Source organism: Gallus gallus, chromosome 9, assembly GCF_016699485.2.
Source record: "Gallus gallus isolate bGalGal1 chromosome 9, bGalGal1.mat.broiler.GRCg7b, whole genome shotgun sequence".
NCBI lineage: Eukaryota > Metazoa > Chordata > Aves > Galliformes > Phasianidae > Gallus > Gallus gallus.
In genome coordinates, this window is record NC_052540.1 from 13,680,196 (window position 1) to 13,698,468 (window position 18,273).

The following is an 18,273-nucleotide window of genomic DNA, read 5'->3' on the forward strand; positions in this document are numbered from 1 at the left end:
ACATCTCGCTGACAGGTGTTCAACACTGAGCTTATTGGAAATGCCAAGTAAGATGTGAGTGTGTGTGTGTGTCACAGAGCCGTGTTGCCAAACGTCTCGTCACAAGAATGCCTTAAAATTCATGCAAATATGAGTAACATTTTGGCAGGGCAGGGCTTTCCAGCACTGGAAGAGAGAAACCCTGGAGGAAGTGAGACGTACGCGCAGCTGGGAGCTGAAAGGGCTGCAGCAGCCTCTCGCTGTGAGCATCCCCAATGATTTATCTGCAGAATTCCCAGCGGCAGGAGGCTGTCGGGGCAAGAGGGCTCAGGGTGGAGACTCCAGCGAGAAACGGCTCCAAGCAGAAGCCTCGCAGAAGGGCATCCTGCAAGCAGTGATGGTGGGATGTAGGAGAGGGGGCAAGAACGGTAAAGAGGGGGGGAAGAAGTGCTGCGCTGTGGGGGACGGAGGGGGGGGTGAGGGGAGTTATCAATCTAACGAAGAAGGAAAGGAAAAAGGAATTGAAAAAAGAAAGGAAAGGAGGAAAGTAAAGGGTGAAAGGGTGAAAGGAAAGGGGAAAGGAAAAAGGAAAGGAAAACATCACGGCGATTTGCAGAGCGTGGAGTAGGGATGCTCTGCGCCGCGGTTGCTCCCTCCTTCGCTGCGGGGGGGCCGGGGCGGGGCGGGCCGGCGGCGCGGGGCCCTTTAAGAGGTGCGGGCCGGGGGAGGGCGTGCAGGGAGCCGGACTGGGATACGGCCGTGTCGTTCCCACAGCCATCGAGCCGGTGCTCGTGCGGCGGGCATGGCGCCGGGGAACCGGTCCTGGGGGGCCGTGCTGTTGCTAGCGGCGATGCTGCCCGCGGCGTGCGGGAGCTGCGGAGCGGACGGCGGCCCGCTGGAGCCCTTCGACGCGCTGTACGCCAGCGGCGTGGAAGCGTACTACGGCGGCGACTTCGCGGGCGCGGCGCGGTGCCTGGAGCAAGCGCTGCGCAGCCGGCGGGAGCTGCGGGCGGAGCGGCTGCGGTGCCGGCGGCGCTGCCGGGGGCAGGTGCGGCTGGCGGCGCTGGGCGCGGGGCCCGCCGGGGAGCTGCCCTTCTTCGGGGCGCTGCTGCGGCGTGCCGGCTGTCTGCGGAGCTGCGAGGAACCGCGCCTGGGAGCCGCGTCCCGGCACCGCGCCGCCGAGGAGGTGCGCTCTGACTTCCAGCGCAGGGTGCCCTACAGCTACCTGCAGCGCGCCTACATCCAGGTAGGCACCCACTGCCCGCCCCGGGGGATGGCCTCGCCTCCGTCCTCCCACGTCTCGCGTGCGGTCCTCGCCTTCAGCTCTGTCGAGTCCAGGTGTTGTCCCTATCCCTTCTCGTTGCTGTGCACAGCTGGGGCTCGCAGCTCGGGCTCAGTCCAGCCTTACTTTACGGGTGCGTCTCTTGGTTGATTTATGCTTCGTTTATCCGTTCGAGAGTGCTTTTGTTTGCATTGTGTAGTACAATTCTGAAAAGGCTGCCTCTGGCTGCTTGACAGAGGGAGGCCCCGCGGAACTCCACCCCAGCACCCCATGCCCCGTGCAGAGGACCTTTCTCTTTGGTGTGAAGTGAGCTCATGCTGTGCTTGCTCCAGGGATGAGAAGTGTGCGTGGCTGGGTGGTATACAGGCTCTGCTATCCAATGGTTTTTGTCCCACTGCGTGATACAGAATCCTTTGCGTGATGCTGTGCAGTCAGTATTTAGCAGCCTCTGTCATCTTAAGTATCCTTCTCTAATACTAGTCGCTTCTGCCTTATAGATATTACCTTCTGTCATGAAAATGATATTCTTCATCAACTTCTTTTTCTCTTCATTTGACAAAGAAGAAGTCCAGGGCTGGGTAGTTAAAGGGATTTTTCTTCTAGTTCAGAACCTATGCTCCGTAAGGCAAGTACCTGCAGCAAGTAGTCCTGTCCATGGGGGAGTTCTATTTCATGCCAAGCTGTATGTATAAAACATCTCTGGAACATTTCCTCCTCGATTTCTGCTTTATCTAAGCTCAGTCATAACCTCAAGAGGCAACTCAAGAGGTGAAGACCTGCACAGGTGAGCAGGGAGAGGGGGTTCTGCTGAAATCTGCTTCCAGTTGGGGAAGGAAACCTCTGTGTTAGGCAGTGCTACTCCGGGTGGTGCTGTGACTGACAGCAGTAGAACAAGGAGCTGAATCAGCTCCTGCTTTACCTTCTGAAATACAATAGCTCTATTGCTTTAGCTGTAGTTCCTTCTGTCACTGCCTTAATGACATTTTTGCAAGTCAGAGGATGGAAATGCCTTGGCTTTAACTCTGGTGTGTGTGTGTGCAGAGCTCCTGAAACAAATCCTGGGAGAGAACTGAGGCTGTAATTTGGCATGCGCTGAGGCTGGTGAAGCTAGTGGAATTTTCCTGAGGTCCTTACCCTGAAAGATGCTCTGGCTGTGCAGTGTCACTGTGTGTGGGAAGTGACACTAAATTTGTCGTGATAAAAATGATTTATTTTTATGAACTCAAAGCCTTTCCCAGAGTCACAAAGGTTGGCTCATGCTAAGCTCATCAAACAACTTTCTTTTGATCTAGGGAATGAGATTACTGAAATGGGAAACAAAATAAGCTAAAATTGGTATACAGAATTCCACATGATTTTGAGTCATGGTCTGTCTTCTACTTCTGGGTCTGAAGTTTTTGTTTTCTCATTTAAAAAATGTATTGTAAACTTATCAAAACAATGTGTTGAGAACAGACTTTTTTTTCCTCGTGTGTAAGTCATCTTAATTTGCTTTTGCAGTGTCTGGAGATCTTACGTTAATTCTGACACTTTGACTTTCCCTCTCTCTGATGGAGAAAGCATGGATGCCCAGGTGTTGGGCAGGTACTGTTTGAATAGGGCTGTTCTGTTTTAGAACATCTTCTTTAACCCTTTCAGCACACCAGCTGCTCTTGGGGTCCTGGCTGGCTTTGTGAGCAGTGCTGAGACCAGCTCTGTCCTGCTGAGGAAGCCATAACAGTTTGTCACACATCATCTGGATTGCTCTTTCAGTCTGCCTCAACAACTCTGTGTGCAGGAGAGAATGTCCCACGCTGGGTTTGTATGCATTTGCACATACACGAGGTCTCACGCCCAGCTCCAGCGCATGCTCTGATGCAAACCATCCTCCTGTGCCAAGGCTGAGTGAACGCTTTGGCATGTTCCCCGAGGGCTGGGAAGCACCCACAGGGAGACCTTGCTGCAGCTTCCACTTTGGTTTCTGGCTGCAAGGGTGAGCTGTGACGAGGGACTCACACGGAGTATGACTGCTGGTAGTGCCTCTCCCTGGCTTGGTTTGACCCCTGTTTTGCTCCTTGAAACCAAAAAGGAAATGAGAGAAGGTGGAACATCCTGCTCCATGTCCTGTTTAGTATCTCTACAGGGTGTTTGAGGAGCCCTGGCTGCTGGGCACGCACACAAGGTCTGGCTGGTTGAATGGAGGTGATGGTATCGATGGGTTTGAGGAGGAGGAGCAGCCTGCAGTGGGCTTTCCACCTCCCACTGCCCATGACTCTGCAATTGTTTGCTTCTCAGGAGGAGAGAGATGTGTCCATTGGGAGGGAATGACACAACAAGGAATAGATTTAAAAATAAAAAACGGGGAAAAAAAAGGAAGGAGGAAAAAAAAAAAGGGTTTGGCACTCATGCAGTGCTTTGAAAAATGGTGCTGAATAAACATGAGCCAATCCTTGCAGCACTCCTGTAGGGTATGAAAAGCAAAAGCTTTGATTCCTGCTGGACAGATGCACTGGCCAAGGGCTGGCCTGCAGCGTGTGAGCCTGGGTGCTTTGGGGCAGCATAACCATGGCTCTAGTCATGCCTCTGCTCCATCACTACTCTGAACTGGTGAATTGGTGGAGAACCGATGTTAGGATCTTACATTTGGGACTTTGCTGCATCCAGGACCAGTGGCAGCCCTGAGCTGTGCTGCTCCTGCTGCTGAGCAGTGCTGGAGATGCTACTGCACGGAGCGCTGTGGAGGAGCAGGGATGGTATGGTTAGATCAAATACTGATATCCTTATCTCTATGGACGTGGCCCATCAGTCACTAAATCTGTGCCATCCTACTGCTTCCCTAAATTATTTCCTGCAGTGGGCTTCTGTCATGTCCAAAAGGCAGAAGGACAGCTTGCCTGATGCTGGTAGCTTTCTTTGGAAGTATTCAATGAAGTACCCTCTAGACTTGGCAGATGGGTGTGGGGGGAATGTCTCTGCCCTCTGAAATATTTTTATTAATCACATCCTCCTCACTTTGCTGCCTGAGTCATCTTGTTTCTGTTAAAACCTAGCCTGTGGGCCGTGATGTTTCTAGCCACCCCGTCTAGGGACCTTTTGGCTCTGAAAGCAAGCAGAAGAGGAGGAAGCCACACACGTCATGAGAGTAGGGCTGCTGACTCAGCAGCCTGTTGCTCTTCTCTGAGTGATGTCAGGTCACTGGTGGAGCAAAAGGTGCAAGACTCTGACCCCGTCTTGCTTATTCTTTGTGCTGAGTTCCTCCTTGCCATGTCTGTCTTACGCTTCAGTTCCTAGACAGTGTTATCATCAGGATTTCGCACGTTGCAAACATTAAACAATAGTGGTTATATTTTTTGGTGTTGGAGAAAAGACTGTTTATTTGTTCTTTAAATCTGCTTATTTTTTCTGAAAATCTTTCACTGTTCATATGGATTTCGTACAAGCAGCTTAATCTTTCTAGTAGCTGTGGGTGGGGAGAACTGCACTCTTCTCTGCTGGGCTTCCAGTTGTGCAGTTCAGCAGTGCTGAAGGCTCTGCCAGGAGTGTGTCCTTGGGTTGTACCATGTTTTCTTGCCTGTTTGTAAGGCTGTAAGATTTCCAAAATGCAATGTAGACACAATAATGACTTGATGAGATACTGGAAAGGGGGCAAGGTGGAAAAAAGGGAAGGGAGGAGCAGAGTGGGAGTCCAAACTCCTGGAAAGCTTTGCAGTACAGGTTATAGCCCTTCTCCAGCTCTGCCTTTAAAAACTCCCTGTTTGTGGGCATTCAGACTCAAGGCAGGGATCTGTACACATAAAATCAGGCCTTTAACCACTCCACATTGACCCCCTCAGTGTTTTGTCAGTGCTTATGTGAGGTTTGCTGTCAGCCACACTTGGGTGGCTGTGTCCAGGCGGTTGCAGTGAGCCTTTGGGGCTCTTTTCAAGACACCTCTACCAAATTCTTTCCATCTCAAGTAGGTCCTTGCTGCCTGTCTCTGCAGTGTTGTGCTGTGCCAAAGTCTTTTTGTCTCATTGACAGAAATCTGGAGTATTCATCTAGAAATCATGGAGTAACTCTGGATTGGCACCAGTGCGGTTACTTTGCTAATGTGGCTTGTTTCACTCAAGCACTGATACTTTCCATGGAAGTTTGCTTAGTTTTTCAGTGTGCTACAATTCCACATGGACTCCAAGGGTCCTGTCCTGGAATGCACTGCGACCTTTGGGAGAAGGGTGGTGATCTCACTTGTGGCATCTCATGGGTAGTGATGTGAAATAAGGCACAAAATCCCACTACGTACAGGTCTCTGCATCAACAGCTTCTCCTGAAGCAGTTTCTCATCCCAGCCACCACCTGTGTGCAGTGTCCCCATTTGGTCAGCCTTGTTTTCACTGGATTTACATGACACATCCCAGACAAAGACCTATCATAGGGCTGTCAGATAATCATTATTGTTAGGATTATTACTGCTGAAGATATTTATTTATCTTTAATCTTGGAAGTTGGTATTACTCAGATACTGGATAAATAATGGATCCCAGGAGTAAACTATCGGAACTTCCCTTTGTTTAGTTTCTCTGAAAGAGCATTCCTGGTTCTCACTAGAGGGTAAATGTTAGTGCTCAGGCATTTAAAAGTATGTGGACAAAAATAAACTCAGTTTATTGGATGGAAAGCTCTTAATGGTGGGGTCAGTGTCCTGGGCTCAAGGCAGGACTGAATAGGCTTGTTCTTGCTGACCTACATCAACCTGCTGTAAAGGGAGCTGCTGACTCTGGTGGGGTTGCCTGTGGTGTGACATACCACATTGCTTTGAATTTGTGGGAGCTGTAAATAAATTCCCTCTTGCTATGGGTTTCATGGTGAAACTACTGAACCTGAGATGCTCAGAAGGGGACTTCAGAATTCTTCATTTTGATGAAATGGTGGGACCAATTGGGAATTACTTGGGGCTGCCTCGTTGTCTTCACAGGAAAGTCGGTTTTCCGACTTCAGATTATTTCTGCTCTAGCTCCAACAGAAACTAATTGCAGCCAGCCTCCAGGTTGGTGATGTAGCAGAAGTTAGATGAGGTGATTGTGATGGTTTGCTGGTGGTGGTGGAAGGACTCACCTGTTAGTGCAAGCTGGTTTTAGGCCAGTGAAGCTCACTTTATACAGCCTGGTAATGACCCATTTGATGGCCAGAGCTACTCTTTTGTCTTGCCAAGTTCCTCTTTCTCACCTCATTGCTATGCAGCAAAGCCAGGACTCCAAAACAACTGCTGGCGGGACTCAGTCTGCAAAACTTATCCCTCTTTTGGAGAGGAAAAAAGGTGAATCTGGATTTCTTTTTATTTCTTGGCGCTCCCTAGTACTGGGCCTTGGATGATGGGGTAGACAGTGCTGTGACTTGCAGAGTTTCACTGGATCGTTTGGGGCCTTGTCCTGAGGGCATCCCAGCACAGGAGCTGGGCTGCCATCCCACCTCAGACAAAGCAGCGCACCAACAGCACTTGGGAACCCTTTGCCTTTAGAGACCAAACTCCTGCTGCTGTGTGAGGCTGAATGTTGTCATCTGGAAACAAGCCCTTCCCTGTTGCTCTGTCTCTGTGCTTCCCCAGGTTTCCTGCCCCTTGCCCTTCACACATCTCCTGAGAGCCTCTTGGCAGTGCTTGGCTGCTGAGCTGCCCAGTGCACCCTGGAGTTCATTAAATGCCTTTTTGCACTGCCTGTTAATTCTCATCTGTATGTCCTAGTGAGCCCTGCTCTGGCTTCTGCTGAGCCCTCTTGTTGTCCTCGGCCACAGGAATAACTAATGGCAGCTGATAATGAGCTGCATGTGAATGAGCAATGCTATTTAGCCCTGCTAAGCAAATCTGTGCCCAGTACTTACTCGCTGTGCCTGAAGTTTCAACAAGGATTATTCCCACTTCCTCATATGAGCGGTGATTTCATCATGGATGGTGTGGGCAGTAATGAGAAGCCATCGTGTCAGCAAGCCATCATGAGCCGCCTGCTGCCAATGTGCTGAGCACTGTGGGAGCCCTGCTAGTGGGACCTGGGGCTGCAGGCAGTGCTTGACATCTGGAGCAAGGAATCTGGGGCTCATTTATCCTTGTTTTTTTGTTTTTCTTTTTTAATTATTTTTTTTCTTTGAGGGGATTTATATTGGTCATGGTGATTAGGTTTGTTCCCATAGAGTAGGGACCCTTGCGCTTTGCATGGGGCATGTTTTTCTGCATGTAGTCCAGACCTGAGGTCAGGTTGAATTTGGTTTCATCTACATGAACCTTCAGTGACTCAGCTGGTGCCTATGGAGTTTATCTCCATTAACACAGTAGAAACTGAGGTCAGAATTTGGCCCGTGCTTATTGGCAGTAACTGATGGCAGGGATGAGGGTGTGAGGTTCTTTGGATGCTTTCATTTCTAGCCAACATATTGGCAGTAAGGTATTGATGTTTTTACTTCTTGGCCATGGAGGGTGATGGCTGATGACGGCAGGGGGTTTGCCTGTGTGTGGGTTCAGGCAGCAAGGAGCTGTTCCTCATCAGGCTGTACCTCTGAGCCAGCCCTCCTCCTTCCCATGACAACTGGACAGTTAAACAGACCCTCCAGAGCTGACGTCAAGGGTCAGGGATTTGGCCACTGAATAATTACAGCAACAGAAATAGCATCCCCTCTCCACCCCTTCCTTCCCACACGCTCCTTGCTGAATCCCTGTTCATAAATGTCCTTTCTTTTTTTTTTTTTTCCCTCCTGTTCTTGGATGGGAAGCAAAACCCACATGTATTAGCTGGAACATATGGCAGAGTTTGGCTGCAGCCCATCAGTTGTGAAGGCCAAATACTTGCATGTAGCTTCTTGTTCATTAAAAAAGGGAAAAAAAAAGAAAAAAAAAAAAGCTGAGGAGGGGGGAGAAAGAGAGAAAAACATGTTCTTTCAAGATTGGATGAAAGGCTGAGTCTGTGCTCGTGCTGAGATGGGAAGCAGATAGGGTGTGGGACAGCATGCTGCCCCTGCTGCCATGCCAAGGAGCACGTCCACTGCTGCATAGAAGGGACAGGCTGGCCATTGAGGTCAGCTCTGTGCTGGCAGCTGCCACTGCCCCACACGGATGCTGGCTTTTTGGTCATGCCTTGTAAAATGTCTGCTTCCAGTGTTCGGTTGCATGTTTTGGAGACGATGTTGGCTGCAGGGACCAGAGTAAGGTGCTGTGCTGCTTTGTTCAAAACTGTACTGTGTGCATCTGAGCTTGCTTTAGTGTTGTGAGCACAGTTACCACAACTGGTAACCGGTGTGACTGGGCTTGGACACAGCGTGGCCATGAGGAAGAGTTGCTGCTGTTCCACGTGGCACTGCTCCTTCCTTTTTGTGGAGTTGCATGCTCCTTTTGGGTGCAAAACTGCCTTGGGTCTTGCATATCCTTCTCATCTGTTCAGAACAGGGAGGTTTTGTGATGGAGTAAAAAGATCAGGAAAGTAACAACAAAAACACCAATGTGCTGCTTTCCATCCTGGTTTTCTCAAATCAGCTCCGGTTGTGGCTATGATCTCATACTCTGTCCCCACAGAAACAGGAGCCTGTTAAGGTTAGGCAGGGCACTGCTTAAACTCGCAGCTCTTTGAGGTCGGGGCCAGACTCCAATGGGAGCGATGAGGACGTGTACTGAAGTGCATTGCCCAGGCCTGCAGCAGGACAGGGGATGCAATGTCCTTTGAAGATGGAGCCAACTGTGTCCCTTCCCAGAAAAGATCAGTGTGGTACAGAGAGAAAGAGGTTGGAAAATATGCTTGAAAATATTTGCTGAAGGTGTTGCTGTGACTGCACAGGGACTAAGCTGGAGTCTGTTGATTCCTTTGCTTAGAAAGCTATGTTTTTAAAGTGGTTTTTGCCAAGGCACTGCCTGTTCTGAGCCTTATATATATATATATGTGTGTGTGTATGTGCACTCTGGGGTATCTGTGTCCTGAGTTACTCTGTCTCTTTGGAAGCAGATGGGAATCTGTGAAGTTTCAGTGAAAGTCTGAAAGGAAGAGCACTGACTGGCCCTGCATTGCACTACAGTGCTGCTGGAGACCAGCTGTATGCAGGGCTGTTGGCATCATCCAGGGTCTGCAATAAAGCAAATGCTGGAGAGAGGGGCAGGAAAGAGCCTGGTGTCTTATCTCCGTTTTTTCCTTACAGAACTGTGTAATAAGTGATTTTATTTATTTATTTTCTGAATGCTCTGGTATTCCTGAAATGCCTTATTAAATAGAACATTTCAATTTGTTCTCAGAAGTCTCTCTTGGGATAACAAATGGTGAAAGGACTTTTGGAGTTGTGTAAGTGTGATTAAGGATTGCTTAGAGGAGAATCACGTAGCTTTTGGGAAAGGCTTTTGCTTCTTGGAGGTGTTCCCAAGTCTGTGATTCCTTGGGAGGGCAGGGGGTTGGAGCAGGGCTTGCTGCAGCTTGTGCAAGTGATGCTGGGGCATTTCATGCTGCGCCTTGCTGTTAGCCAAAGAGCCACCTATATGCAAACTATGCCCATATCCTGCTTTGGCTGATGTGTTCGTGCCCCGTGTCTGCAGGGTGGGTGCAGTGCTGAGGACTGAGGTGGTTGGGTGTTGGGTGCACCCAAGCAGCCCTCCCTCCCACTGCATGCCCAGGCTCCCAGGGCAGCCAGCAGAGTTGAATCACTCTCATGCTTGGTCACTTCTGTTCCCTTGGCTTTAAATATCAGTGTGTCTTGGAAGCTACTTGTCTTCCTTTTTTCTTGGTTGGCAGCCTCACTCCATTTCCTTTAACATAAGCATTGCAGCCTGGTGTATGAATTCTGGTAGCTCTGCTGCTTCTCTGGAGCTGACATTGCGAGGTCAGCCTGCTCGAGGGTGTCTTTTCCTCCAGCCACCTTGGCTTGCAACATCCCTGCTAATAAAAGCTTTATCTCAGTCTACATCCTTTTACGAGGAAGGCAAACGGCAAATAAAAGAGCAGCGTGTGGCTGTAGGAAGCAGCATTTGTCAACTGTGTGTCCCTTCTGCGCAGTGCTGGCTGTGCTGTGAGCTGCTGGGTGCTTGCTGCTGCTGCGTGCTCGGCGGGTGTCCAGCTGGAAGCGTTCCCTGCAGCTTCTATTTCTGTGCTGGGCTTTTACAGCCATGCTTCCCACTGCTTGGATTTGCTGCCTGCCACCGTGCTTTAATGCTGGACTAGAATCTCATTCCAGTGGCCTGGGTGCAAGTAGGGCAAGGCGTACAGCAGCGGTGTCCACCTGAGCCTGGTGGTTGCCCAGTTGTTCCCCAGTGCCACCCAGTCGAGCCATGGCAATGGTGTGCGGTTTGAGTTGCAGAACTGTGGCACCTGTGGGTGTGGGATGTGCCCAGCTCAGATCTGAGGGTAACCCAAGGGAATTCCCCATTGTAGGGGCTTGCTCCAGCCTGGCTGTTGTGTAGATAGTTTTCATTCATATCGAAAACCTCTGGAAAATGAGTTTTGCACTGCAGTACAAGGCTTCCCACAGGGGTGTTTGTGGCTCCAAATCGCTGTTATTTTAATCAGTGTGCTTCTGTTTATAAATGTATTTTTGGATACCAGCTTTGAAATCTCACCAGGTGATAGAACCATAAATATACCATTTTTAGACTTTAGTGTTTTCTGGATCAAAAGAAACCAGGTAGAGAGACCTGAATAACCAACCATTTGCCTGGCTTTTGTTCTTAGAAAGTTACAGTGCTTAAAGCTGTTATGGCTCTGCCAGCAGTCAGGGATCTACAAAAGTGCAGTGTAGAAACCATCCTGCCCTTCATGTTTCTTCTGAGAAGTGTCAGATAGGAAAGGTTTGCATACTTGGGGCATATTGTTTACATTCCAGTTGCTTTGCTGTTAGAAATGTTAGAGTTCAGCTGCATAGTGGAATAGCACAGATGATGGAGCTGTCCTTGATGTTGCAGCCAGCCTGTGCTGAACAGCAAAGTCCCACTAAGTGGGGTGGACAGCTTTGCTCTTGCACATCTTGGATGTGCATCTGCAGGCTCTTTCCATGTGCTCAGACATGCAGGGAGCTGGGGTGATGTGCTGTGTAATGGCATAGGTACATCTGTTCTTTAATCTCAAGACACTGAGCTGGATGTTGGTAGTTTAAATGGAAGGGAATATGACTTAGCTAGATCTTTGTGCATAAGCTGAGATGGTACCTGTATCAGCTGAGGACTTGCATCACCTATGATGGCTTGGGTTGATGCCTGATGATGTGCTGAAGCACAACAAATGCACTGTGTGTTGAGCTGTGTGTTTCCAGCACTGAATGCTGGGTTTCCATTCTGCATCTTTTACCACCAACATCTCTGCTTGTTCTGGGTTCAGAAAACCTTAGCTGGGTGGGAAGCTCGCTTTGGTCACCTTGGGGTGACCCTTGCAAAAGAGAGTTGGACTGACTATGAAATGAAGGATGCTGAGCAGCTGGTTGTAAGATAAGAAAGGTATTGAGTGGCTGATTTCCCTTTAGATGTTGGGTGCGATGTGATAGCCGGAGGAAGAATCAATGCAGATCAGTCTATGGTGTTTACTCTGTTATATGTGGGAGCATGTGGCCTAGAGAGGTGCTGCTGTGACCAGGATGGAAATGGTTGGGACTGGTCCCATGCAGCCCAGGCTAGTCAGGTGAGAGGCAGTGCTCCATCCCTTACTTATGCTCATCAAGTGAAATGCTGTGCAGGAATTGTGCACCGCGCACTTGGCACTGGGAGACATAAACAGTGTCACATGTTTGGAGAGCATTGGTTGCACTGTATGATGTCTGTGCACGCTGTGACCAAGCTCTAAGAGGAAGAGCCTGCATAAACAGGAGCAGATGAATTATAAATGTCCTGCCCTTACGGAAACAAGCCTGATTATGGAAGCAGTTTGCTCCAAGTCAGAAGTTCTGCCTGATTTATTAGGCAAGTGTGACCTGGCCATTCTAGTAGAAACAGGTGACCATTTACACCTTGCAAAGCAGGAGACCTACATGAGCCACAGGCCAGTTTCAGACACAACCTGTTTGGTGGACACCTTACCAAGGAGGTAGACACCTTACAGCCTCTGTGTTTTGGCAGCATACAGCAAGCACTAGTTGTTAGGTAGTCCTGATGACCTTTACAGAGATCTTTTTGACATTGGCACCTTTTATTTTATTCCAGATATTTTGCTCAGAGCTGCTGCTCAAAACCTGATGACGTTGCTGGGATGGGGGGAAATTGAATATCTCAGATGAGTGGGAGCCCTAAATTACTGCCAGGCTGCATAATAACAGCGCTGCTTGCTTTGTGTCTTTAAAGCCTGATAGGATTGCTATAGGAAATGTGGCCTGAGGGGATTTCTTGGAGCAATTCCTGAGTTACAGATGCTTTCTGGTGGGGACTTGGATCAAATCTGAAAAGCTGGTTGGCTTGTCCAGGAGCAGCAGTGTTCACAGAGTAGAATGCATCCAGCCTGGGATGAAAGGTGCAGTGGTGCCCTCTGTGTCCTTAGCCCAAGTAGCTCTATGCACCATGCCATAGATCCCATCCCACCATCACACCACAAACTGCCCTAGGAATCTGCTCTGCACGCCTTTGTATTTCTTTTTTGCTGAACCTCATCAGCAAAATCCCTGCAGTCAGCACAACCTGCTGCCAACAGGCAGAGCTGTACTCCTCTGCTGCAGCTCGTCCCATCTGCTTCTGTGCTGTGTGAGTATGGGCACTACAAGGGACTCTCCCTTTGCAGCAAAACATATCTATTTTTCATTTATGTTTGTTTTAAAAGAGGGGGGAAAAGTCTCTGCTGGAAAAATACTTATTTCAACATCCAGTGAGAGTTTCTTGGAAAGTAGATATTCTGCTTCATTTCACATCTGTGGAATAAACTGTAATTTCAGCTGTGGAGCACGTCTCATTTTGTCTTCCTCCCATGGGAGAGCAAAAAGAGAAATGTGAGAAAAGTGGAGGAGGGTACAGAAACTGCAGAGAAATCCATGGGGAGAGGAGCTGCAGCACTGAAAGGAGCACACTCCTGAGCCATACCCAAAAAGGAGGTGATGCGTCCCATGGAGGGGCACTCACCTGTTCTGAGGGTTCTGAAGAAAAGTGGTGATAGATGCAGTTTGTCCTGGAAGGAGAAACTTGCTGAAAGGCCGGGTTTGAACTTGGTGGAGAGAAACTGGTGCAGTGGTTCATGATGGGAGTGGAGTGGCCAGGCGGGGCTCTGCTGCAGCTGGGGAAGAGCATCTGAACCTGTTCATAAACACCCTTTCTGCTACAAAAGAGGGTTTCCAGGGGCTTCTGGCCTTTGCTTTAGTTAAAGGGATATAGAGTCACAAAGGTTGGAAAAGGCTGATAAGATCATCCAGTCTAGCCCCAGCATGTCCCCACTGTGCCCACTAACCTGTGTCCCTTAGTGCCACATCCACTCTTCTCTTGAACACCTGCAGGGACAGTGACTCCACCACCTTCCTGAGCAGCACATTCCAATAAATATATGACTTGGTGCCCCCGTGCTCTGCTTAGCCCAAGACATACATCTTCCTAGCCAGTTACAGGTCTGTCAGTATAGTAATCTGCTCTGTAAGGGATTTTGCAGAGCTGGGAGTCATCTAGATCTGGGAGATCTTGGAGCTTGCTCGTGTATAGGAATTTACGTGCACTCATGGGTAAAGAACTTTAGGAAAGAAAATAACAGTTGTATTCCTTGAATCCTTCAGAGTTCCCCACTGGAGGAAAACTTGGCAAAAGTATGGCAACCTGAATTTGTAAATGTTTGCTGCTTTGTTTGCCTTTGCTCATCTCCCTGGAGGAATGATGTCATTTATTTGATTTGCCCTGCTGCCTCACGCTCCTACTCATGAATGGTAGGGAACAAGGCTGTATGAATAGTCTGGCCATGTGTGGTTTTGAAAGACGTGTTCGCTTGCACATTAGTGTCTGGATAGTGTGGCTGGCTCTGAAATCCCATCAGTAAGGCTTTTGAGTAACTTAAAACCTTTCTAGTAGATGCTTGACATTTCTTCCATTCTGACATTGTGTAAGCCCCTGTTGAAGTCTCATTACCTCAGTAACCACAGAAAGGCAGGCTGCCTTTTCACTCAAACCTTCACCACAAAGGTCTGGATTCATATTCTTTCTTTTTTTTTCCTAGAAGGCAGAACACAGCTTATTGTAGTCTAAATACAGGGTAGAAGGCCAAGATCACATATGGATCTGGGTGGTGGTCATGCAGAAGATGGAGTCTTTTCCTCTGTCTCTTTTCCTCTACCTATGTCTGGACAGCTTTGCACTAAATATGAAGAAAGCCTGTATAATTTTCAACATAAATAGGGTATTCAGTGCTTTCTTTGGGGTGGCTTATAAAAGCCAGTCCTGAACAGCTGCCATTTCATGGGTATTTTCCATGCTTTAAATAACCCCAGAGCTTCGTCCTGTGCTTCAATGGGAGTTCTTCCCCATTGCAGTTCTTGCAGACCTTCAGCGAGTCAAGTGTTGCTTTTGGGATTCATCACAGGGTCTGTGTGGGACTGTGGGTTGGGCAGTCACACAATTTCCATATTGCTCCTTCAGATTTCATGGAATCATTAAGCTTGGAACAGACCACTGAAGAACATCTAGTCCAGCTGTCAACCCATCACTACCATGCCCTCTAAGCCACGTTTCCCTGCAGAGAGATTTCAGCCCTACCCAGAGCAGCAGTGTCCTTCCTCTTCCTGTTCCACCAAGCCCCAGCCAGGTTGTTTCCTACCTAACTCATCCTGCTACTGGTACATAGACCAGAAAAGCTAGCCAGGAGAAGCTCAGCCTTTTGCTTTAGCCTATTTCATCACAGGAGATGGTGACAGCATGTGGGGCTGTTATGCAGAGAGACTGAAATCTCTGACAATTTGAGGCAAACCTCTGCCAGCAGCCAACACACTGAGCTGCTGGGAACCTTTCCTTTTCAGTTGGATACTGCCAGGGCTCTTTAGCATTGGGAAAGATTTTAATTTTGGCCTTTTGTATACTTTTTTAATATACGTATTGGATGCCTTCTAGACAACAGAAATCAATGGCAAAATGATCATCAAGTGAAAAGGTTTACACTGAAACCCTGAGCTCTCACTTTAAATGTAGTCAAGTTCTGCTTGCCTATGCTGGAGAGAGGGGAAGAAGAAAGCCCTTTTTAGACACCAGACAATGCATGATGTGTATATCCTCAGACACTCTCATTTTCAGTTATATTTTTCTTCCTTTTTTTTTTTTTTGATTCAGACACCTATAAAATTAAGGGATTATTATTTTTGGCACAAAATGATTCCTATTTTCAGAAGCATCCAGAGCTGCCTCCAACACTGCAGTTACTGCTGTTGGGGGAATCGGTGCCAGGCAGCTGCTCTCTATTTTTAGGGAATTTAAGAGAATCTCACAGTGCTTAGCTGGTGCTTTATGTTTATGAAAGCCTCTGTTTTCTCCCTCAGAGGCTCATTAATCACATTATTTGTGGCTTAAGCAGCAAGGTAGCCATCAGATGGAAATGACTGATGTTATTTGATCATATCTGATACAAAGTTATTGAAGCGTGAAAAGAGAAGACTGAGAAAGAAAAGGTGCTGCTACTGTATTTGCTGTAGGGGATACAAAGCTGGAAGCTTACCTAAACTGAGCAAGTAAGTGTGCAAAGCTCATCTAACAGCTTTCCATTTCATGCTGGTGATGGGTTTTTTTTGGTGTGGATTTTTCTTTCCCCCCAGCTGATGATTTTTTCACGTGTCACTTGTGCAGAGCCAGTAATGGGCTTACAGACCCTCTGGTGTTGGACTCAGCAGCTCTTGCACAGATGTGGCAGATAAACCACTGGGAGGGGAAACGAGGAATGGGTCTCACCTTGAGACTGTGGGCACAGCCTGCCTGGCATCAGCCACCCACCGCTCAGTGAAGTGAAAAGGTCCGAAGAAGTTGAAAGTTTGATCGTGTGCTTTGCTGTCTATCACACCACGCTTGTTAGAATGATCCAGTTTAGAATAAAAGGCCCTAGGAAACCGCCTTCCGTAAAGTATGCGAAGTAGTAATGAGAGATACAGGGTAGAAATGGCAGATGGACCCATGGGGCTGCTCTGTACGCTGCTCCAGACAGAATGGGTCACTCCAAGGACCTAAGGTTCATCTCTCTTTTACCACGTTTAAACTGATCTCAGTCCTCTTGGCATAGCTGTTCCGGCTCATGTGCAGGTGGGAGGTTTTGCTTGACATGTTTTCATTGCAGATAACTGTGTAAAGAAGGCTTTACCACACCCTGGGGATCGGGCTGGGCTGTGTGCTGACACAGGCAGACAGGAATTATCTCTTCATTAGCAGACTGAGTGTTTGATTTAACCTCGTTGTGGGGCAGCAGGTGTGAATTGCCACCAGCAGTTTGTGTTTCTTCTGGCTCTCCCTCCCATGCTGGCCACTCTCGGGTTAATAATGATTCCGTGGTTCTAATAAGCACAGCCACCTGTTTCCAGCTAGCAGTTCTGCTGTGACTGAACCAAATCCAAATAGGATATAAGAGGGTCACAACTCCGGGTCTTTCCTTAATATCTCCAAGACAGAGGTTTGACACTTCTTTCATTGGCAGCAGACATGGGAGCTGCTTTCTCCCTGCTTCAGCTGACATTTCCCTTTCCCTACGGAGAAAATCTCGCTGTATGCTGCTAGATAGGGGAAGTATTTTTATTTCACCTTTCTTTCACCTCCTGCTATACTGTTTGTTAAGAATCTGGTTATGCCACAACTGCCCATTTTTATGAGGGGAGGAGGTGGCTCTTGGTGGCCACAAATGCTGTCATACCCCCTCGATGCTTGCAGAGTCAAGCAGATGCAGCCCAGAGATGATGTAGGTTGCATCTCAGACTTGCAGACCTCTCAGTTGGTCGTTGTGGTTTCAGCCAGAAATAGCATTTAAGGGCCTTGATTCATCCCCAGATATTTCCCTCAGGGAAATTGCAGAGGAGGATCCTGGATTTTTGTGTATTTTCTATGCAGGAGGCATAGAAAGTTGAGGATCAACAGGGGATTGATCCTGTTACTTCAGGAGCTCATCACTTGAAGCTCTGGCAGGAAGCCCTGCAATGTATGGGATCTGGGAACTGCTCCTAGCTCATAGCCCGGTACTGGGATATGGGCCTTGCTGTTACTGGCACTGTGTCAAGGAGGCAACACTGAATAATAGGTCAGAGTAGAAATACCAGCTTGGCTTTCTCTGGAAAGCTGCAGAATGGGCCATACCCTCACTGAGGGCCATTTGTTCACAGTGTTTTGAAGCCAGAAGCCTGAAGTTTGGCATCTCATCCCATAGGACAGCAACTAGGTATGTTTTCAGAAGCTGTGAGCTTCCATGAACCTCCCATTGGTGTTCCACAGGCAGACACTGGTGATGGTCTCTGCCTTCAGCCTTGGGAAGTAAGGACGCTTTCTGGCTGTGATGTTTCTGTCTGTCATGCTGGGAAACCTGGCTGGGCTGGGAACCTACTACAGTGCTGGAATAGAAGGGTAGATGGGGAAGATGGTGGAAGATGCCTATATTGTGTCTATTGTCCAAAAGAGATTGTTTTCAGGAAGAGAGGAGATATGCTTTCACAGCTTTGCTTATAGGCAACCAACCTGGAATGGAGCCTGGAAAATATCAAGTCATTGGCTTTTTCACTTTTGGTTATGTACTACCTCTTCATCTGCTCGTTGGCCCCTTGAGAAAGAGCAGAGTTCTGGTTTATTTTCCATCTCCCAGCCAGGGCAGCCTAGTCTCATGGAAGATGGATCCTTACAGAAGAAGAATGTAGAGGGTTGTTTCTTTGCCATTTACCTTGCTGGAGAAGAGGAACTGAAGGGCTGGAGGTGAGGTATATCATCCCCTGATTAGCGCGCATTGTCTAGTGTTCTTTGGGATGAATCCCAGATTCCTTTGGTTATTTTTATCCTGAAAGGTGTGAAGTGCTAATCTGAATTTCATCAGGTAACTTGTTGATGCTGCTCAACAATAGGCACTACTGTGGAGATGTTCCAGCATGACGTGGTGAGGGAACAGATGGGGGCCCCACAGCAGTTCCGGGGAGTGCAGTGAGTTAGG

General features: G+C 48.4%; 1 protein-coding gene across 4 annotated transcripts in view; it reads left to right on the forward strand.

The window, feature by feature from the left end:
* Positions 1–18,273, forward strand: part of P3H2 (prolyl 3-hydroxylase 2) — a 72,573-nt gene that overhangs the window by 17,221 nt on the left and 37,079 nt on the right. For 2 of the 4 annotated variants that reach the window (NM_001001530.2, XM_015291384.4), the window contains exon 1: positions 715–1,225. The exons of 1 other annotated variant lie outside the window; for it this stretch is intronic. In NM_001001530.2, the coding sequence (NP_001001530.2) occupies positions 782–1,225 (444 nt within the window). In that variant the 5' untranslated portion in view covers positions 715–781. Of the gene's footprint in view, positions 1–183; positions 408–714; positions 1,226–18,273 lie in introns of those variants that run through there. One more of the 4 variants, NM_001398451.1, reaches the window with a different exon arrangement.